A 23168-nucleotide genomic window follows, 5' to 3' on the forward strand; every position below is an offset into this window, starting at 1 on the left:
TACAACCATTAACCATTTGTCACCATCAGAAGTGTTTGTCTTTATTTTATTAGGACATGACTCCTCATAACTGTTTCTCCTTTGTCTCCATTACCGCAATCTCTCTTCCATGCCCCAAATTTTCTCCTTTCTTCCGTTGCTGCCAATTCTTAAGCACTATGGTTTCACAGGACCTGGCAGCTTTCTCGTACATAGAACAAGAGTAGGCATTTAGCCATACAATCCTATTCTGCCCTTCAACGAGATCTCCATGACCTAACTCCATATACCAGTCTCTGCCTTATATCCTTTATTACTCAGATTTTTGTTAATCAATCAATCCCAGATTTAAAATTCACTGCAAAGAATCAATTGCAGGTTGTGGGAAAGTTCGAAACTTTACCACTGAAGTCAGGAAACACTTCTATAAACAATCCTAAAAGGATCAGGCTCAAATATTTAGGCAACATACCCTAGTCTTAAACTCCCCAACAAATGAAGTAGTTATCAGTTCCCCTTAATATCTTGAAAACTATGATCAAAGCACCCCTTAACCTTGTAAATTCCAGTTTGAAACATGTCTGTGCCCAAATCATTAGGGACCAAAAGAGGGATCCGATCACGAAGGTGGGGCCATGTCTGAGGTACCAAATGAATACTTTGCATTTATTTACCAAGGAAGATGCTGCAGATGTCACAGTGAAAGAGGAGGCAGCTGAGTCACTGGATCGGATAAAGGTTCATAAAGAGGCATTAGAAGGGCTGGCTGTACTTAAAAGTGGATAAGTCACCAGATGGGATACAACCAAAGCTACTAAGGCAAATAAGGGTGGAAATTGTGAAGGCACAGGCCATAATCTTCCAGTTCTTCCTAGAGAAAGGAATGAGGACTGGAAAATCACAAATATTACACACTTGTTCAAAACAAGGGTGCAAAGATAAATCCAACATAGGCTAAAGATTAATGTTAATGATTTTCCTTAATTAAACCACACTTGAGTAAGTGACTGTTGTTTGTGTCCTGGATTCTTGTTTCTAAAAGTTTTTTTGTGCCCAATTTTCTCCTTCTGCTGTTGACAATTCTGTAATCTAACTGCATAAACACACCTTTGCTCCATATCCTTTATTACCTTAGGTTACCAAAAGATCTATCAATCTCAGGACTTAAACATTAACAATTGACCTATCAACAACTCCAGTTTGCAGGAGCGAACTTAACTATTAACAGATCACTTGTCACGATCTCTTAGGAGGACTGAACAGGCTCAAGTGGCTAAATGGCCTACTGCTCTTTTGATGTACTGGAACACTACTGCATCCTGTGAAACCATAATTCAGTAAGAATTGGCAGAAGTGGAAGCAGTGAGAAAACTGGGGACAAGGGAAGTTTTTAAGAAATGATAATTTTGGACATCACCAGTCACTTGGGCAAGTGTGGAATAATTAAGGAAAGCCAGCACAAATTTGTTAAAGCCAAACTGTGTTCAACTCATGTGATTGACTTTTTATTTTTCAGGAGGTAAATTAGAGGGGCTGATGAGAGTAATGTGGTTGATGTGCTGTACATGGACTTCCAAAAACCTTTGGTAAAGTGTCACATAATGGTTTCAGCTTTGCTGAAAAGGCTAAGGAGTAAAAGGGAAAGTGTCAGCATGCATGCGAAGTTCATAGACTGACAGGAAACAGAGTAGTGGTGAACGGTTGTTTTTATAGGAATGGAAGAAGGCATATAGCGAGGTTACCCAGAAGTCAGTACTAGGACCCAAATTTTCTTGATATGCATTAGTGACCTAGACTTGGGTAACATTATACAATTTCAAAGACTGCTGATGCCACAACATTCTGAAGTATTAGGAACAGTAATGGATTTCAAAAGAACATACACTGGCTGGTGGAATGAGTGGACATGCGACAGATGATATTTAATGCAGAGAAGGGTGAAGTGATTTTGGTAGGAAGGAGGAAGAGGGATAATATAAAATAAAGGATACAATTCTAAAACGGGTGCAGGAACAGAGCGACCTGGGAATGTATGTGTAAAAATTGTTGATGGTGGCAGGGCAGGTTGAGAAAGTGGTTAACAAGCTATGCAAGATCCTGGATTTTATAAATACAAGCACAGAAACTGGCCACATTGACAACTTTGGGTGCATGAGGTGGCATGCGAGGTAGCGCAATCAAGTGTCAGGAGGCCAGGTGGTTGAGGCTGGAGCCTTATGATCCATCTTCATATTGTGGCGGAGCCAATTAACATTGAAAAGCTATTTCAGAGAGGCGCATCATGCCCTACTCCAACATCCATACAAGCATCTTTTGCAGCATGAGTTACAGGATAATGATCAGTATCTTGATCCAGATTTTTCCCTTACAAACCCAAAATAACCGAGGCCAATTGTAGCATTGCATTTGCTGCTCCGATCACAGTCCTGGTGTACTGGCTCCCTATCCCAAACAGTGGCCCTGAGGCTCCAGCCTCAACCGACTGGCCTCCTGATATGTGATTGCGCTACCTCGCGTGCCACCTCATGCGCCCAAGGTCGTCAATTTGGCCAGTTGTCAGTCTGAAATTTTCAAAATATTTAAATGATTTAAAGTTAAAGTAAATGAGTAATAACATGGATACAAAATTGACTGACTGACAGGAGACAGATGTTCATGGATGCTTTTTAGGAAGTTTTATAGTCGGGTTCCCCAGGAGTCAGTGTTGGAACCCTTGCTTTTCCTGATATATATTTATAACCTAGATCTTGGTGTACAAGGCATAATTTCAAAATTTGCAAATGATACGAAGCTTGGAAGCATTGTGAACTGTGAGGAGGATAGTATAGAAAAGGATGTCGACAAGTTGGTGCAACAGGTGGACAGATGGCAGATGAAGTTCAATGTGGAGAAATGTGAGGTGATTCATTTTGACAGGAAGAACATAAAATAAAAATAAAAAAATACAATTCTAGAGTGGGTGCAGGAGGAGAGAGATCTGGATGCATACATGCACAAATTATTAAAGGTGGCAGGGCAGGTTGAGAGCAGTTAATAAAGCATACAGTATCCTAGGCTTTCTTAATAGGAGCATAGAGTACAAGAGCAAGGAGGTTATATTGAATTTATATAAGACACAAGTTCGACCTCTGCTGGAGTGCTGCATCCAGTTGTGGGCGCTGCACTTTAGGAAGGATATGAAGACATTGGAGAGACTGCTGAAAAGATTCATGAGAATACTTCCAGGTATGAAGAATTTCAGTTATGAAGATTGGTTGGAGAAGTTGGGACTGTTTTCCTTGGAGAAAAGAGATTTGATCAAGGTTTTGAAAATCATGAGGGGTCTGGACAGAGTAGATAGGAAAAAGATTGTTCACATTTGTGAAAGGATCATGAAAGAGAGGCACATATTTAAAGTAGTTGGGGAAAGAAGAACAATATGAAAAAAATATTTTCACACAGCAAGCGGTTAACTGCTGGAATGCACTGCTCAAGAGTGTGGTAGAGGCAGGTTCAATCGAGGCATTCGAAAGGGAATTACACTTACTTGAAAAGGAAGAATATCAGGGTTATGGGGAGAAGGCAGGAAAATGGCACTAAGTGAAATGCTTATTCGAAGAGCAGGTGGAGACATGATGGGCCAAATGGGCTCCCTCTGCAATGTAACAATTCTGTGATTCTGTGTTGTCAATATCACAGGCCTTCATCTCTGGCCTTGCCCGGCTTTTCCCACATCACCAGGCTTCCCCCTGCATCCTTCCTGCTAGTAAACCGGGGCTTTTGTTTGTTTTTTCTAAATTAAACATTTACTACACAACTGGGCTTGGATTTTTTGGTATGGACAAATTCAAGCTTTAGGGACAAGATTTCTGATTGTTAAAAAAGGGTGGACTAGGACCACTGGTTAGCGGAGAGGAGGGGAGTTTGGATCTCCAGTGTTGAGGGCTAGATTTCTGTTGCATTTTACTCTAGGATTGAGCCACGTAGATTTAGCTTCTTGCCCTAAAATGTTGGAACAGCCCTTTCTGAAAATATAAATCTGTACGTGCACTTCATAACTTGTTTCTTTGAAAAGATTCTACATAAATTATCACCAAAATTTTAGTAATATAGCACTTTTACATCTCCTCCATCACACCAATATTTTCCTGCAGCCACATTTGCGCTATTGATTTCATTTAACCATAGCCAACACCACACTAATTGACTGACTAGAGACATGTCCCATCTGTCTATTTCAGAGATGGTCAACTGAAAAGGTCACATCAACATGAAAGAGTTTTGATTTCACCTAGACAAAAATATAGTACAATTCAGTAGCAAGTCAACAAATTCAATTTAAGGAAGCAATGTGAAGCTACCTCCAGGAGACACTCATAGGTAGGTAGTGACATCTATTGCAGTATCATAATTTGTCCAACCCAAAATTTTTTTTTAAAAAAGTACTCAAGGTGGTTCACTTAAATTGTTGAGAATTTTAAACATTTCACTTGTTAAACTGGGAAAATCAGTTCTTGCTATTAAGATTGAACCACAATACATTTATTGGTAAGTGTCATGGGGCTTGCAGGGGAATGCTGGCCTATGACCAGTTCTGCCCTTTACAGGCATCAGGTTGAGACTGATTCACAACTTCAGGTTTTCCTCTTCCTAAGGCACTGTATCTGATGGTTCAACTACGAATACAAAGATTTGTCTTGATTAAGTTTGGTAGGTCCCCATTTTCTTTCTCACATATCTCCAAACTGCAATGCAATTGCATCTACTTTTGTATTATTAGATTGCAATTCTACTTTATTTGTAGGCAAGTGCCACTTTTCCTTACCTCTCTTGTTTCCTTCTTATTCCTCATTGTCATTTGACTGTCTTTATCTCTCAGGCTATCACGATTACATATTTTCTTGCTTTCCTGTTTTCTCTGGCCTGAATCCCTTACTTGTAGTTCTTTATTGAAATCTGCTCATTTCTGCATTCTGATGAGGACTCACTTATTGTCTTCTCTTTCCTCATTGCTTTCAGACTAATAGGTAGAATGAAATTAGAAAATATCAGTAAATTATTCATAGAAAACTAATACCTCTAGAACCCTACACTTGAGTTTCTGGAGTAGGACAGATTAATTATGTTCTTGCTATCCCATATGCTTACAAGCAGGTAGTCACTTTGTTTAGAAATTCACTTGAACTATATTTAATTGAAAAACACAATCACAAGATTACTAAACTCAACAGAACTGTTCTTAGTATATATTTTCTTTGACTTAGTTTAATGATTGTGGGGATAATTAGAATGTGGCACCAGTAGTTTTAGTCCTGTGACTTGGAGCATGGTTTTGATGGGCTATTAAGACACAATTGTGTTTAACCTAGCCTGCTCTTTTAGGGTCTCAACACAGGTCTTTATTGTGGGAACATGAACAAATCCAGGTTATTGTAAATTTTCCAGATCACTTATCTACTGCACTTATTGGTAAGCTTCAGGCTCCAGCTTAGAAGAACCATACTTTTTAAAAATTCATTCATGGTATGCGGGCGCTAGCCAGCATTTATTGCCCATCCCCAATTTTCCTTGAGAAAGCGGTGGTGAGCTGCCTTCTTGAAACTGCTGCATTCCATGTGGTGTAGGCACACCCACAGTACTGTTAGGGAGGGAGTTCCAGGACTTTGACCCAGCAACAGCGATATATTTCCAAGTCAGAATGGTGTGTGGCTTGGAGGGGAACTTTCAGGTGGTAGTCTTCCCATGTGTCTGCTGCCCTTGTCCTTCAAGATGGTCGTGGGTTTGGAAGGTGCTGTCTAAGGAGGCTTGGTGAGTTCCTACAGTGCATCTACAAGATGGTACACATTGCTGCCACTGTGCGTTGGTGGTGGAGGGAGTGAATGTTTGTGGATGAGGTGCCAAGCGGCTGCTTGGTCCTGGATGGTGTCAAGCTCCTTAAGTGTTGTGGGAGCTGCACTCATTCAGGCAATTGGAGAGTATTCCATCACACTCCTGGCTTGTGCCCTGTAGATGGTGGACAGGCTTTGGGGAGTCAGGAGTTACCCGCCACAGGGTTCCTAGCCTCTAACCTGCTCTTGTAGCCACAGTATTTATATGGCTAGTCCAATTAAGTTTCTGGTCAATGGTAACCCCCAGGATGTTGATAGTGGGGGCTTCAGCGATGGTAATGCCTTTGAATATCAAGGGACAATGGTTAGATTCTCTCTGGTTGGAGATGGTCATTGCCTGGCATGAACGTTATTTGCCACTTGTTAGCCCAAGCCTAAATATTGCCCAGGTCTTGCTGCATTTGGACATGGACAACTTCAGAATCTGACGAGTCACAAATGGTGAACATTGTTCACTGATGATTGCACATCCCTACTTCTGATCTGGAAGGATGGAAGGAAGGTCATTGATGAATCAACTGAAGGTGGTTGGGCCGAGGACACTACCCTGAGGAACACCTGCAGTGATGATCTGGAACGGAGATGATTGACCTCCAACCTCCTATGTGCTAGGTATGACTCCAGCCAGCTGAGAGTTTTCTCCCAATTCCCACCGACTCCAGTTTTGCTAGGGCTCCTTGACTCCAAACTCAGTCAAATGCTACCTTGATGTCAATGCCTAACTTAAAATAACTGGCTTTCTTTTGCTATGATAAAGATGGTTTTACATAGCAAAAAGTATTTGTATTGCGCCTTTAACATAATAAAACTTTCCAAGGCATTCCACTGGTGAATTATAAAAATAAATTTGACACCAAGTCACTTAAGGAGATATTTGGGCAGATGACCAAAAGCTTAGCTAAAGAGGTCGGATTAAAAAGTATCTTAAAGAAGGAAAGAAAGGTAGAGAGGCAGAGAGATTTATGGAGGGAATTCCAGAGTTTAGAGCCTAGGCAGCTGAAGACATAGCCACCAGTGGTGGTGCAATTAAAATCAGGGATGCTCAAGAGGTCAGAATGAGAGTAGCTCACATCTTGGATGGTTGTGGGACTGGAGATTACTGAGATGGGGAGGCAAGAGGCCATGGAAGGATCGAAAACAAGAATTTAAAATTGAGGCATTGCCAGAACAGGGGCCAATGTAGACCAACAAACACAGGGGTGGTGTGTGAAAGGGGCTGGGTGTGAGTTAAGACTCAGGCAGCAAAGTTTTGGATGATCTTAAGTTTACAGAGGGTAGAAGGTGGGAGACCAGCCAGGCATGGGTTGGAATTTTCAAGTCTAGAGGTAACAAAGACATAGATGAGGATTTCAACAATAGATGTGTTGTGACTACAACTGTGATTTTGAAGTGTGATACACCCATCATTATTATAAGTTACGCACAATAGTGGATATAACTTAAAAAAAAGATTTATAGCAATGGTTATCTTTGTCCACCATTTCTGCCAATAGCTGGATGATTGCCTTTCAAGTATTGACATAAGCAATAGCTTAGTGGAGTGATGGAAACCATTAGTGAGAGAATTACTATGTCAACTGGTACAATTGCCAACTAAGGCTGTGTCAAATAAGAGTTCAATTCTGTCAGAACTTAGATCCCTTATAACAAGTGGTGGCATATGATGGAAAAGAAAAACAAAACAAAATAGAAGATATGGTAGATACATGTATTAATGAATTTACAATACCAACAAAGAACGGAAAATACCAAAAAGCTGTGATCTCTTTATTGCCACACATTTCACTGAAAGTGTAGCCATTTTGCAAATACTTGGGCAACTTGTACCTTAAGCTTCTAGGATTATACTATATAAATTTATTGGAAATAATCGGGTAGGGGGAAGGGAAGAGAAAAAAAAACAGCTACGAAAGATTATTCCCTTCAGCAAAACCTTATTCGTCCCCAGATTTTCCCTTTTTAAATGCAGTAGATCTTGCCACAAGATCTGATTACAGTCATAAAAATGATTTAGTTTGCACAATAAAGTACAGTGAAGGATACAGGTAATGGGATAGGATGTAATAAAGATGAGTGAGTACAGCAGGTAGTGGCAGCTGTCCTCCAAGAGTGCCTGTGTGACATAGGCTCTGCTGAACTTGAATCTGGGTAGCCTCTGATGGAGTCGGCAAGCACTGGTTAGGGCATTAGCCAGTAATGCTCTTTGGTAGAAGTGTCCACTCTCAACAACTCTATGGAGAAGAAACAAAGATAAAATATTCAGCTTCTTTATATTCATTGACAACTGAAAGATGCAGCATTGAACTGTAGTACTATGCAGGGGAAAGTGCAAGGTGGGAAAAGGCAAGTTACTATTACTTAATGTTTATGATTATTCATTTTGTTGAATTTTCTACAATTTACATCGACCCTTTTTAAAAAAAAAGTCACCTGGGTGTCTGCCATGTGGAAACCTGCCATCATATTTAAGAATATGCATGCAATTAAAGCCATGAGAAATCAATACCCCAATTTCCTCTTGTCCAAAACGTTAAAAGACATCCCATCAACCAGTCCAAGAGCTTAAGAGCAGGGAAACAGGGCTGAGGCTTAGAATGTCCCAAGTAGGTGCCAGGATGGTGCTACAATTTAAACAGCTAAAACTGTGTCACTCACCAGAGCAGATCACTAAACAGCTTCCCACTGACTTGTCCAGATAGAGGCCCATCACCAGCTAAGGATTTGACATGCAGGGTTATCGGCAACAAAGTGGGAACCATACCAGGCCTGTGACAAATCTGCATCTCCAGGTTCCACTTGTGAGCTAAGCTAGCTGCTCAATTTACTAACTGTCCTGGAATACTGTGAAACTGCCTGGCTTAGCTATTGTATTATCAATTCTATCATGGGGATCGAATTGGTTCCGAATTTCCATTACTGGGTTTGTTATCTTGTAGATAACTCTACCCTCCCCAAACAGACAATCCCCACTAGTTGTTAGATCCCTGGCAAATGCAGGTTTAAGCATACGTGGTACATACAGCAAACACTCGAAGCTCCCAACAGTAGCATGGTGAGCAGCACAAATTACCATTGAACAGGTAAATGAATTGCCATCATCTTTCTGACCACATGAACACACGTGTTGTTTCTTATTTAATAACATTCCATTGGTAAGAGGTTTAACATCAGCTACTTGCATTTCTGTGACTCATGGAAAGCGCTCAGCCCTGGAAATCTGAATACATGTTCTCATCAATATGACAATCTGGTTAACACTTTCCAATATCAATCTCCACATTTTTCTTTAGCAGTGTGACATTTGTTTGAAATAACATTGAGCAGCTTGCATCATGCTTGCAATTTGATCTTGTAGATGAAGTCCAATGCCATGTATCAGCTGCTTAATTCTGATCCGCCTCCAAAGAAATGGCAGAGATGTGCCATTCATGAGGTTTACTTCATCCTCTTTTGATACCCAGCACTCCTATCTTCCACCTACTTTCCCTTTTTGCCACATCCATTTCACATCTTGGTCCCAGATTCTGCACATATGCCCCTATTGTTTGCCTAAAATTCCTGAACCATGAGAAAAAAGCAGTTTGGACAAGTGTGACATTCCGCGAGTTTAACCTGTAATGGCACTATACAGTCCTTAAAGATGAGAAAGAACAAAGTGCACCTTCTCAGTGCAGTCCCCAAGAACAGTGACAAGGCTGAAGTTTGCTACAATCCAGACCCCCATAAATTGATATGAATAAACGACTGGAGAGTCGCACTTTGGATCATTCAATCTCTAATTGGCGACAGCCACTTTAGATTGTCAACCTACTGCCAAATAAACATCTATAACATTGTACATGTGTGTGCACTGCCTATAAGCATTTCCATTACATATCAAATATGCATTTTATCATGGAAAAATACCAGTGTAGATTTGCCTCTAAAGTAACAAAGAGGATTGATGAGGGTAGTGCAGTGGATGTTGTTTACATGAATTTTAGTAAGGCATTTGATAAGTTCCCACATGGCAGGCTGGTCAGAAAAGCGAGATCCCATGAGGTACAGGGAAATGTGGTGAGTTGGATCCCAAATTGACTCAGTGACAGGAAACAAAGGGTAATGGTCGATGGATGTTTTTGCGAGTGGAAAGGGGTTTCCAATGGCATTCCACAGGCTCAATGGTGGGGCCTATGCTGTTTGTTGTATATATTAATGATTTGGACTGGAACATGGGAGGCATGAGTGGGAAATTTGCAGATGACACAAAAATTGGCCATGTAATTGATAGTGAAGAGGATTGTTGTTGTCTCCAGAATGATTGGGTGGAAAAGTGGCAAATGGAATTCATTCCAGAGAAGGGTGAGGTAATGCATTTGGGGAGGGCAGCATGGGAATATTCAATAAATGGGAGGATATTGAAAGGGGTTGAGGAGGTGAGACCTTGGAGTGCATATTTGAAGGTGGCAGGGCAGGTGGTAAAGAAAGCACATGAATGCGTTCCTTTATTGGATGACGTACTGAATACAAAAGCAGGGATGTAATGTTGGAACCGTATGAAACGCTTGTTAGGGCACAGCTGGAATTGTATACACAGTTCTGGTCACTGCATTACAGGAAAAAGATAATTACTCTGGAGAGAGTGTACAGAGGAGATTTACAAGAATGTTGCCAGGGCTGGAAAATTGCAGCTACGAGACAAGATTGAATAAGCTAGGGTTGTTTTCCTTAGGACGGAGGAGGCCGAGGGGTGATCTAATTGAAGCGTACAAAATTGTGAAGGGCCTAGGTGAGGAAAACAGGTCTTTCCTGTCTACCCTTAGCTCTTAGCTGAAGGGTCAGTTACCAGGGGCATAGATTTAAGGTGATTGGTAGAAGGATTAGAAGGGACACAATGAGAAATGTTTTCACCCAAAGAGCATTGGGCACCTGGAATTCACTGCTTAATTTGGTGGATGAGGCTGAAACACTCAGCTTATTTAAAAAGGTACCTGGATGTGCACCTCAAGTGCTGTAGCCTGCAAGGCTACGGACCAGGTGCTAGAAAACAGGATTAAAAATGAATGGCTAGCTTCTTTTTTCTCTTGTTATGGCGGGTGTAGGCATAATGGGCTGAATGGCCACTTTCTGCACTGTAACTTTGCTATGGTTTCTGTGTCTATACCCAATTATCCCCTATGATTCCAGAAGATGCCTTCATTTATAATAATGCTATGGGCTTAACTGTAAGGAAATTAATCTGATTTAACAAATGAATAAAAAAGCAATGTGCATATGCTTCTCATTTCAATACCATTGATTTTTACGTCCTATTTACTTCTATTCTCATTTTGCTGTTTTTCCATTTACTTCAGTTTTTGATTTTTAGTTTCAGTCTGGAGATCATATCTGGAGATGCTAATCAGAATCTGATAACAGGTTCTGAAATTATGCCATGATAATACATTAATCTGAAATCCTGTTGTCCATACTTTAGCAAGACTTTAAGCACTTCATATAAACAGGTTAACGTCCTCCACAAAAATAGTAGAGGGGAATTATAGGCAAATGCATAAAGTGTTGGTACAATAATATTCCACTACATAATATCAGGACTATAGTCTCATCATCTCCTTGTAAGTGAGGTATCAAGCATTTGGATTGACTTTATTTTCTATTTTTAGCATTTTTGTTCAAAAACAGGAAGTACTGAGTAAAATAACGAACTTACTTGGAGTTGCAGATCCTAATGTAGTGAAGTTTCAGTAGCAGTTACAATCAATAAGGGTTCTTGATCGATCACTTCAATATGTGCAATAATTAAATTCCGTCACACACATTCTGAGAAATTAGGTTTCAAAACGGGGCACTTAATGGGGGAGGATTCACTAATTCATTTTTGTTGGATTGTTTTGTAAAATCCCAATAAGTTTAATAGCTAACTGTTAGATTGCTGGAAAGTCAGGAAAATTCTAGTTTCCTGTTGCAGCCTTCTTTTAAAAACTATACCGCAATGCTGAAAACAAACATTTAAGCATTATTGAAACATCAGGAGTAATTTTATTATTCTATAAACTCATTAAGCTCTTGTATACAAATTTTCCATGGCATAATTTCAGGATCATGCAATTAATTACATCTGCTGTATTAACATTTTTGGGTCTCACTTCACAAATAATCAGTATTGTAATGAGATCAATCCATGGAACCAAAGAGTTTTCTTTCAGCCAAAGATCAAACTTTCAAGAATTTGGTACAAATACATTGAAGCCTTTAATTAAAAAAAGATATAATTTAACATCAACTGCCATTCATTTGTTTCCATCTCTCACTGTATTAAAAAAATCAAACATGAAGGTTCCTTGATTTAAGTGCCTTGGCCTCAGCTATTTATAATCTATATCAATGGCTTAGATCAGGGGGCCAAGTGTAATATACCTAGGTTTGCTGACGATGCAAATTTGGGTGGGAAAGTAAGTTATGAGGAGGGAGAATAGGTTAAGAAAATGGGACAAACATGACAGAAGGGATATAATATGGAGAAAAGTGAAGTTACCCTCTTGGGTAGGAAAGTTTACAAAAAGCAGAATTAATTTTTTTCTTTTACAGTGGCAGATTGGGAAATGTTGGTATTCAAAGGGTCCTGAGTGTCCTTGCATGTAAATCACAGAAAGTTAACGTTTAGGTGCAGCAGAAAATTAGGAAAGAAAACGGTAAGTTTGTCTTTCTTGTAAAGGGACTGGAATATAAGAGTAAAGAAATCTTACTACAATAAAAAACATTTGGTAAGATCACATGGCGTACTATGTACAGTTTTAGTCTCCCTTCCCAAGGAAAGATATAATTGCCTTAGAGAGACTGCAATAGAGGTTCATTAGACTAATTTCTGGATGAAGAGACTGTCCTATTAGGGTAGATTGAGTAGCCTAGGCCTACATCCTCTAGAGTTTAGATGAATGAGGGGTGATCTCTTTCAACAAAACATTCTTACAGGGGCTGAAAGGGTTGTTGCTGGCAGGATGTTCCCCCTGGTGTTTATATCTGATGTATTTATGCTGAATGCTGGTTTGTGATTAGGAATAAAGCAGTGAGGTGCTAAACTTTAAAAAGAGTCATAGAAACTACAACAAAAATAAGCAATCAACAGGGAGAATCAAGTTCAAGGTAGTGGTCAAAACAACAATGGAGACACAGAACAAAAATATTACCCCAGCCTGATTAGGATCAGCTGATTTCTTCTGGGTTTCAAAATATTACCTTGTCACAGAGCACTAAAAGAAATGTAAGCATTTTCTAATGCACTATGCAGTCACAAAATAGCAGTGATTAGTATTTTGGATCCTAACATATGCCTTCAAAACAAAGCAGTTTCAGAAGTTAAAACCCAATTATAAACCAATTAGCTCTGGTTCTATCAGGACATTGATTGATTCATAATTTGAAGATTAACATTGATAACATTCAGTGGGGTACAACTATTTTTTTTAAATAAAAGCATTATCTGGATCTAGTTCTTTTGGCCAGTAAAGCTACAACACAACCTTTTTGAATAAATAAATGATGCATTAGATGCTACAGTCAACTAAAGGGTTTCTTGCATCTCAAATTCTCAATATTTTGCCTGTACACATACATACATACCTAACATTACAATCATTGTAAATCTACTTACCCCAAGATAGGAAACAGAAAAAAGAATGTTGACACCAGCGTAAATAATCGAAGCAGCCACATGATAGATTCAGTCTTGTTGCTCATCATGAATTGCTTTCATCATTATGAGGAAATAAAAAAAAATACTTTTATGAAAAGGAATGTTTTAGAATAAGTATTCTATATCTAGGAGGGGTGGTACTGAGTGGGATGCCCCCGGGTTCAATATTGGGAATACTATTGTTTTTCATTTACATCAATGGCCTGGACTCAGAAATTTAATATTGGCTGCTTGGCTGACCATTTTGTATGAAAACAGGAAGGGCAGTGGAATTGAAGGAAGCAGCTTAGATACTGCAGTATAAGCTGGCCAAAATAGGGAAGTGAGCAGAACAACTTCAGGTAAAATTTAATGCAGACAAATGTAAAGTACTACAGATAGGAAGGAAAAATGGAAAACAATTGTACTCATGAATAGTTTTCAAAAAGGTACAAATGAAATTGAAAGACACCTGGGAAACGCAGTAGACCTAATGGACAATATATTGGCACATTGCGCCTGTTTCAACTAAACAAAATAGGCGACGGCCATTCTCTGGTTCATTCCCCAGGGCAATGCCTTGACCAGAGTCAACTTGCCTGGTTTGATTTTAAACAAAGCGTGGCAGGTAACGATCAGTTATCAGTTAACTGGTGCAGTCTTCATGACAGTCCCTCTACCAATCAAAATTCAATTGCCAACCAATCAACACTCTCTTCTCATGAAGTATAAATGGTTGTTTCCTTTACATTTGGTATTCATGCACATTGTCCTGATGAGTATAAGACAAAAAGCTTCGACAACATGTCTTTTTTCAGCAATACTCAAGCTCTGTACTACCAAACGACTATTTGTGATATTCTTCCTGCAACTTGGGTTATGGCACAAAGTGTGCAGTTTCCTTGTAAAAAACTTGACGATAGCTAACTTTGTCTAAATAAAACAGAGGCGACAGTCCATGCAACATGTAGTCTAATAGCACATCAGTTCAAATTCTGTGGCTAAATTGTAGTAGCTTGACATACATGCTGTTTCTTTCATTCCAATTATTTTTTCAAAAAAAAAAGACTCATCTAAAGAAAAAGGATATGCTCACTCAGAATTTATGCCATATCTACAGGTATTTTATGGAGCAGCATTTTGAGAACATAACACTTAGAATTCAGGTGACATTTATAAACAGCTTTATTCAAATAGTTTAGGATGTCATCTGAACCGTGTTAACTACTGCTTCGTTAAACAGTTGTGATTTTACATAACTGTCAAAGTGCATTTCCACTTTATTTCAGGATTAGCAGACACATTTTCAGAGTCACTAAACCAATTGCAGCACTTTCTTGGTTTGCACTCTCAGCTTTGAAAGAATAAAAAAAAAAATTGTATAGTTGCATCTAAGATAAAAATTTGTTTATTCAGCTGGAATATCTAGGATCAGACTTGTACTGCAAATGGACAGATATTTCCACCGATCTTGTCAACAGCAAAAATGTGAAAACCGGCATAAAACCAGCAGAAATCAGCATACGCAATCAGGCCCAAAGAAAGTATGGAAGCTATGCCTTTTTGTAGAAAACAGAGTGTTGGCCTCAGAAAGGAAAACTTTTAGTCAAACATTCAGGTTAAAAAATAAACTTTAGGTCCTGCTGTCCTACTTTTTGGGTGTAAATGAATGTTATTTGTAACTGGCATAAATGCGTAAGAATTGTATTTTGTTCTTCTGCATGATGACTGAAGTTATGTTAATGAGCTAACTGGGGTTTTGCCGGATATAACAAGAGCGGCATAAATGATGGAGGAAATTTACAGATGGCAATATTTTAGTGCAAAACTTCGCAAATTTCCTTGGAGGGTAAAAAATACGGTAATTTCTCCCTCACACCCTAGATACACAGACATTCCTGGAAATTCCAAGCCATTCTATTTTGCTGTCTTCTTCCAGATACAACTGCTTTTCTGGCTTATTTTTACATCTGCTTTTATTTTGTTCTTTAATGAGTTTATATTCTTTCCTGTTTCTTTACCATTGTTTTCTCCATTTGCTTCTATGAATCACAGGCAATTGTTTTTTTTTCTCCCCCAGTCTGTCTATTTTAATTGAAGGGTTACCCTACTGAGATTGCAATCACAGTAATAGTGCTACTACCACTTCTTTCTTTGATCATTTCAGACTTAAGCTCACACAAAGACTGCGAGAGGAATTCTGTCCAATACAATTAAGGGCAATGCAGTCACAAAGATAGGAACCTAAATATGATGCTCTACCATAACTGTTAAAACAGCAGTTCCAACAGAATTATCATTTTGCTCCTCAACCAAGAGGAAGCAACCCTAGCAAAATATACATTTACCATAATTAGAACTTAAAATAGAAAAATAATCATGGATACTATTTTATGTCTTGTGCTGTTATGATCAGAGGGTCATACCAGTGTAGGGCAGAAGATCGTATCTGTTTAAAAAACAGAAGTCTCTTAAGCATAGATGGGGCTGCAGAGTGTTGTGGAATTATTTACGATGAGGACCGTTGCCATATTCTAAATGGCTGCTAGCTAGCAAGCAGCATTGGAAAAGGCCTGCCAGCAGCTCACCCCATTGACTGGGGAGACAAGGAGCAATGTAAGAGTTTAAAAAAGAAACAAATTAGTGGGGTATGGGAGGGGAAGAAAGGGGTAGAGTAAGAACAAAGAACAAAGTACAGCACAGGAACAGGCCCTTCGGCCCTCCAAGCCTGCGCTGATCATATTGCCCATCAACTAAAACATTTTGCACTTCCAGGGTCCGTATCCCTCTATTTCCATCCTATTCATGTATTTGTCAAGCTGCCTCTTAAACACCACTATCATACCTGCTTCCACCACCTCCTCTGGCAGCGAATTCCAGACATTCACTACCCTCTGCGTAAAAAAACTTGCCCCACACATCTCCTCTGTGGTTTTCTCCTCTCACCTTAAATCTATGTCCCCTAGTAATTGACTCTTCCACCCTGGGAAAAAGCTTCTGACTATCTACTCTGTCCATGCCACTCATAATTTTATAAACTTCTATCAAGTCGCCCCTCAATCTCCGTCGCTCTAGTGAGAACAATCCAAGTTTCTCCAACCTCTCCTCATAGCTAATAACCTCCAGACCAGGCAGCATCCTTGTACCTATGGCTCAGTCAGTAATTCTTTGTTCAGCGTGTGAACACAGTCACACAAAATGAAAAGCCCCAGGTCAACATTTCTCTCACCTGGCCATCATCCCCCCACCTTCCAACTAGCCCACCTGGCCAAAATCCATTTAATTCTCCACCCTGCCCTAGCATCTTTCTCACCTACCTCCCCTCATGCCCTCTCCGAGCTCATCTTGTCCATGAAATCCCTGTCCTGTTCACTTGTTCCTATTCCCACTAAACTGCTCACCCAATTTCCCCTCCTGGCTCCCATGTTAGCTGATATTGTAAATGATTCTCTCGCCTGAAAATCTGCTACCAGATCTACAATGCACTGCCCGAGACATTTGCAGAGGTATATTTAATCGTGGTTTTCAAAAGCTACAGGAAAAAGGCAGGGGAACGGGACGAGCTGAGTAGTTTTCACAGAGAGCTGGCACAAACTTGATGGGCCAAATGTCCTTGATCTATGCTGTAACCATCCAATGGCACTTCACAGAAGTATTATAAAACATAATGAGATATGAAGTCACACAATGCAGTATTAGGGCAGGTGGCCAAAAACTTGGTCAAAGAGGCAAGTTTAATGGAGGACCTTAAAGGAAGAGAGAGAGGTTGACAGTTTTGAGGAGGCAATTCCAGTGCTTAGGCGTTCTAAGCAGCTCAAGTTACAGGCACCAAAGGTTGGGGGAGGAGGAGGAGAAGGAAAGAGGAGGTGCGGAAAGAAAGAGCAAGGGGTAGAGGAAACAAAAAAAAATGCATTACATGCCACAATTAGATGAGTGCAGAGGCAATGAGGGTTCACAGAGATAGGAAATGGCAAGGCCATAGAGGGATTTAAAAACAAGGCTGAGGATGTTAAAATCAAGGCTTTGCTTGACTGGGAGCCAATGTAAATCAGTGTGCATAGGAGTGATAGGTGAACACGACTTGGTGCGCATAAGGATGTGGGCAGCAGAGTTTGGATGACCTCCAGTTTAGGGAGGGTAAAACGTGGAAGACTAGGAAGCAGTGCATTGGGATCAATCTAAAAACGTAATAAAAGGTGAGAATGAAGGTTTCAGCAGCAGGTGAGCTGGGGAAGGAGCCAAGTCAGACGATGTGAGAGAGGTAGAAATAGGCGGTCTTAGTGATGGCATAGTTATGTGGTCAGAAGGTCATCACGGGGTCAGATATAGCAATAAGGATGGAAACAGCCTTGTTTAGTTTCATGCAGTTGCGAGAGCACGTCAGTAGGTAGGGAACAGTATTTGTAGCAGGGACCGAAAACAATGGCTTCAGTCTTACCAATATTTAATGGAAGAAATTTCTGCACATCCAGTACTGGATATCAGGCAAACCTCTTGTTTGTGTATGAGATGTACCATGCTCCTTCAAATTACCCATTTATTCAAGTATCCCTACATGCCACAATTTTCTATGCATGACAAAAGCACATCTGGAAATTAACTTTGTGCTGATTTTACTTGATAGACAAGCACTGGTATATAACTCAATAAATCAAATGGGCACAAGTAATTATCATGAACATAATTTTTTAAAAAATGTCAAGAATAAATCAACCACATGGCTTGAGGATGCTGAATTTACTGTGGAGCTTTAGCTATAAAAGTGCATGATAATATAACTCCTGAAGTCATGTTCAATAACAGTACTAAAGCAATACCCCTTCCCAAATCATTCAAGAACTATTATTTAAATAAAAATAAACAGACAGAAATAAACTGTAAAAATATTTTCCTATGCTTAGTTTCCCCAGACTATTGCATAAGAGCAGTGACAGTTAAGAACAGTATTATGAAACTTTCTGTTCTTATAAATTTATTAAAATTAAAATTAAATTTAGAAACACAGGCTGTAATCGCACACTCTTTACTGATCAGGTCAATCCTTTATGATCCATTGATGAATGACAGAAAAATAGGCAGATATTTACCGAGACTGAAACTGGTGCGGTTGTTTTATTACCACCATCGCCAACACCAGCACTTCCAGTAGGGTCACTCGATTGTGTAGTACTATCAGCCTTGGCGTTGTCAGCTGATCCTTGCTCTGCCATCTCAAAGTTCTCTGATTTGAAACAAAAACACATTAACTCTCCAGTTTTGAACAGCAGCTTAGCACCTTTAACACAGATAAATGTCTAATGGAGCTTCACAAAGGTGTAATCAGGCAAAAATGGATTCTGAACCAAAGGAAGTAATACTAAGAAGGATAATTAACAGCTTGGCCATTAAAGTTGACTTTAAGGAGGGTCTGAAAGAAAAAAATGGTGGTGGAGGGGTTTAAAGGGAGAGAAGGTTAGGCACAGACTGAAGGTACAGCCTCTAACTAAAGGGGATGGAGATGGTGAGGGGAGGAATACACAGACCAGATCAGTTGGTGGGTGGCGAGGGAAAAAAATCTGTTACGCAGATAGCAATAAACAAACAGAGGCATGAAGGGATATAAATACAATGATAAGAAATTGGAGGCATTTGTGCCCCTAGATCCACTGCATTTCAGCAAGGGTAGCAGAAGGTGATGCAAGATATGGACAGAATTTAGAATGAGCTTAAGGGCTGAAGAGATGAAGGGCAGAAGGCTGAGTAGAACAGAAATGGAAGTTTTATTTTATTTTTAAGGGATGCGGGCGTCACTGGATAGGCCAGTGCCCATTGCCCTCCCTAAATGCCCTTAAGGTGGGGGTGAGCGGTTCTTGAACCGTTGCAGTCCATGTGGTGTAGGTATACCCACACTGCCATTAAGAAGGGACTTCCAGCATTTTGAACCAGCGACAGTGAAGGAACACGATATAATTCCAAGTCAGGATGGTGTGTGGCTTGGAGGAGAGCTTCCAGGTGGTGGTGTTCCCATGCATCTGCTGCCCTTGTTCTTCTAGGCGGTAGAGGTCATGAGTTTGGAAAGAGCTGTCGAAGGAACCTTGGCGAGTTATTGCAGTGCATCTTGTAGGTAGTATACATTAGTGGAGAGAGTGAATGGGGTGCCAATCAAGCAGGCTGCTGTGTTCTGGATGGCATCAAGTTTCTTGAGTGTTGTTGGAGCTGTACTCAACCAGGCAAGTGGAGAGTATTCCATCACACTCTTCACTTGTGCCTTGTTGATGGTGGACTGGCTTTGGGGGCACCTAGAGATAAGTCGCTTTATGCGGAATTCCCGGTTGTTGACTTGCTTTTGTAGCCACAGTATTTATATGGCTGTTCTTGTTTAGTTTCTGGTCAATGGTAACCCCCAGGATGTTGAAGTGGGCATTCAATGTCAAGGGGAGAGGTGGTTAGGTTCTCTTTGTGGTGATGGTCATTGCCTGGCATTAAAGTCACAAGTGACATTTGTGTCACACGTCAGCCTGAATATTGTCTAGGTCTTGCTGCACATGAATACGGACAGCTTCCATTTCTGAATCACTGCAAATGGTGCTGAACATTGTGTAATCATCAGTGAACATCCCACTTCTGATCTTATGTTGGAAAGACGGTCATTGATGAAGCAGCTGAAGATCGTTGGGTCTAGGTTACTACCCTGAGGAACTCCTGCAGTGATGTCCTAGGAGTGGGATGATTGACCTCCAACAACCACAACCATCTTCTTTTGTGCTAGGTATGTCTCCAATCAGTGAAGAGTTTTTCCCTCGATTCCCATTGACTTCTGTTTTGCTAGGACTCCTCGATGCCACACTCAGTCCAATGCTGACTTGATGTCAAGGGCAGTCACTCTCACCTCAGGAGTTCAGCTCTTTTGTCCATTTTTGGATCAAGGCTGCAATGAGGTCAGGAGCTGAGGGGCCCTGGCAGTAACTGAGCTGGTTACTGCTGTGAGAGAGCCGCTCGGTAACACTATCAACACCTTCCATCACTTTGCTGATGATCGATCGAGAGTAGACGAATGGGGCGGTAATTGGCTAGGTTGGATTTGTCCTGCTTTTTGTGACAGTACATACCTGGGCAATATTCTACATTTTTGGGTAGATGTCAGTGTTGTAGCTGTACTGGAACACCTTGGCTAGGGGCACAGCTGGTTTTGTAGCACAAGTCTTTAGTACTACTGCCAGAATATTGTCAGGGCCCACAGCCCTGTAATTTTCAGTGCCTTCAGCCATTCCCTGATATCAATTGGAGTGAGTCAAATTGGCTGAAGACTGGCATGTGGTACAGGGTACCTCAGGAGGAGGCTGAGATAGATCATCCACTCGGCACTTCTGGCTTAAGATGGTTGCAAATGCTTCAATCTCATCTTTTGCACTGATGTGCTGGACTGCCCCATCATTGAGCATAGGGATACTTGTGGAGGCTCCTCCTCCTGTTCGTTGTTTAATTGCCCACCACCATTCAAAACTGGATGTGGCAGGACTGTAGAGCTTTGATCTGATCTATTGGCTGTGGGATTGCTTAGCTCTGTCTATCATGTGCTGCTTTTGCTGTTTGGCAAGCAAGTAGTGCTGTGTTGCAAGTTCACCAGGTTGACACCTAATTTTAAGGTTTGTCTGGTACTGCCCCAGCTTGCCCTCCTGCACTCTTCATTGAACCAGGGTTGATCTCCCAGCTAAATGGTAATGGCAGAATTAGGGATATGCAGGCCCATGAAGTTACAGACTGCAGTCAAATATTGATTCATGGATGCCCAGTTTAGAGTTGTTAGATCTGTTTTAAATCTTTCCCATTTAGCATGGCGGTAGTGCCACATAACACGATGCAGGGTATCCTTAATGTGAAGGCAGAACTTCCATCTCCACACGGGCAGTGTGGTGGTCACTCCTACCTATATCATCATAGACAGATGTATCTACGATAGGTAAATCAGTGAGGATGAGGTCAAGTAGGTTTTTCCCTCTCGTTGGCGCTCTCACCACCTGCCACAGGTACAGTCTAGTAGCTATGTTCTTTAGGGCTCAGCCAACTCAGTTAGTAGTGGTGCTACTGAGACACTCTTTGGTGGGGCACTTCATTACCCATCACCGAGTACATTCTGCACCCTTGCCACCCTCAGTGCTTCTTCCAATTGGCGATTAACTTGGAGGAGTACTGATTCATCAACCCTTTATCCAAGGAGGATTGGAAGGTTATGCCCAGAGCTTCCACAATTTCCATCTTTAGTTTCCTCAACATCTTCCGATGCACGTGACCTGGTCCCGGTGATTTATCAGTCTTAATAATACTTATTTTTAGCCCATCTGGTGTCTCAACCAGCTCCTCTTTCACTATGACTCAGACAGCATCTACTTCCTTGATAAAGACATGTGCAAGGTACTCATTTCGTAACTCAGCCATGCCCTTTGCCTCGGCCTCCTTTTTGGTCCCCAATCAGCCCCACCCAACCTCTATTTAAATGCTCATGGAAGACTTTTGGATTCCCTTTTACATTGGTTGCCAATCTCTTCTCATGCTCTCACTTGGCCTCATTTCTTTTCTTACTTCCCCTCTGAACTTTCTGTATTCAGCCTGGTTCCCACTTGTATTATCAAACTAACATCTGTTATATGTGCATTTTCTGCTTCATCTTACTTTTTTGCTATCCAGGGAGCTCTGGCTTTGGTTGCTCTTCCTTTCCCCCATCATGGGAATGTGCCACATCTGTAGCAAAATCATCTCCTTTTTAAAGGCAGCCCACTGTTCAATCACAATCACAATGTCTGTCAATCTTTGGATCTGTCCCAAGTTAAATTGGAATAATTCTCAACCCACTGACATTGTACCTTCAAGTAAAGTTTTTTTTAAAAACTCTAGGTTTCTCCCTACCATTTTCATGAGCTGAACTAAATCTTATGACACTAGCATCACTGTTTTCTAAATGTGCCCCTGCTGACACTTCATGCACTTAACCCACCTCATTTCCCAAATCCAGCAACGCCTCCTTCCTCTTTGGGCTGGTATTGCACTAAATCAAGAAAATGCTTCACATGATCCTTTGCCCACCATCACCTGATCAGCATAACCTTTACTTTCTTTCTCCCTTACAAAAACTTATCTGGCTTCTCATTAAATGCATCTGTCAGTTGTCTCAACTATTCCATGTGATACTAAGTTCCATATTCTAACTAGCTATTCTCTGGGTTAAGAAATTTCTCCTGAATTCCTTAATGGACTTATTAGTGACCACCTTAGATTTATGGCCCCTATCTTTCGACTCTTCCATAAATGAAAATATTTTGTCTATTATCTCCCCTATCAAACCCACTCATTTTTAAAGACCTCCGTTAGGTCACTTTTCAATCTTTCGTTTCCAAGGAAAAGCCTGTTCAGTCTTTGCTGGTAGTTCTATCCTCTCAGTTCTGCTATCATTCCAGGTAAATAAATAATTTTCCACCTTCTCTGGTGGAATATGGAGACCAGAACAAAGCACAAGCATCCACAAGTGTGATGGAACCAAGGCTTTCTAGTTTAATGTGATTTCTCTGCTGTTGAATTTTATTCCTGGACAAATGAACCCCAGTGCTTCAATTACCTTTGTTAACACCCCCTCACCTCCAAATTGTTTAACAGAACTACACATAGTAACTTGGGGTTAACCCATTTGTTGGTCTTAA

The 23168-nt window shown here is 40.6% G+C and overlaps 1 protein-coding gene across 8 annotated transcripts in view; it reads right to left on the reverse strand.

Annotated features, from left to right (window-relative positions):
* The window catches only part of LOC144683805 (transmembrane protein 33-like), a 201799-nt gene that overhangs the window by 174081 nt on the left and 4550 nt on the right, over window positions 1-23168 (reverse strand). For 7 of the 8 annotated variants that reach the window (XR_013577338.1, XM_078547224.1, XM_078547220.1 and 4 more), the window contains exons 2-4: window positions 18585-18718; window positions 13477-13571; window positions 7890-8077 (exon numbers count right to left, since the gene is read on the reverse strand). Coding sequence is in view for 7 of the 8 variants with exons in the window: in XM_078547224.1 (XP_078403350.1) it covers window positions 7890-8077; window positions 13477-13571; window positions 18585-18707 (406 nt within the window). In the remaining variant the exon portion in view is untranslated. The remainder of the gene's footprint in view (window positions 1-7889; window positions 8078-13476; window positions 13572-18584; window positions 18719-23168) is intronic. The other variant, XM_078547225.1, reaches the window with a different exon arrangement.

This window comes from Cetorhinus maximus, chromosome 8 (assembly GCF_964194155.1).
Source record: "Cetorhinus maximus chromosome 8, sCetMax3.hap1.1, whole genome shotgun sequence".
Taxonomy (NCBI): Eukaryota; Metazoa; Chordata; class Chondrichthyes; order Lamniformes; family Cetorhinidae; genus Cetorhinus; species Cetorhinus maximus.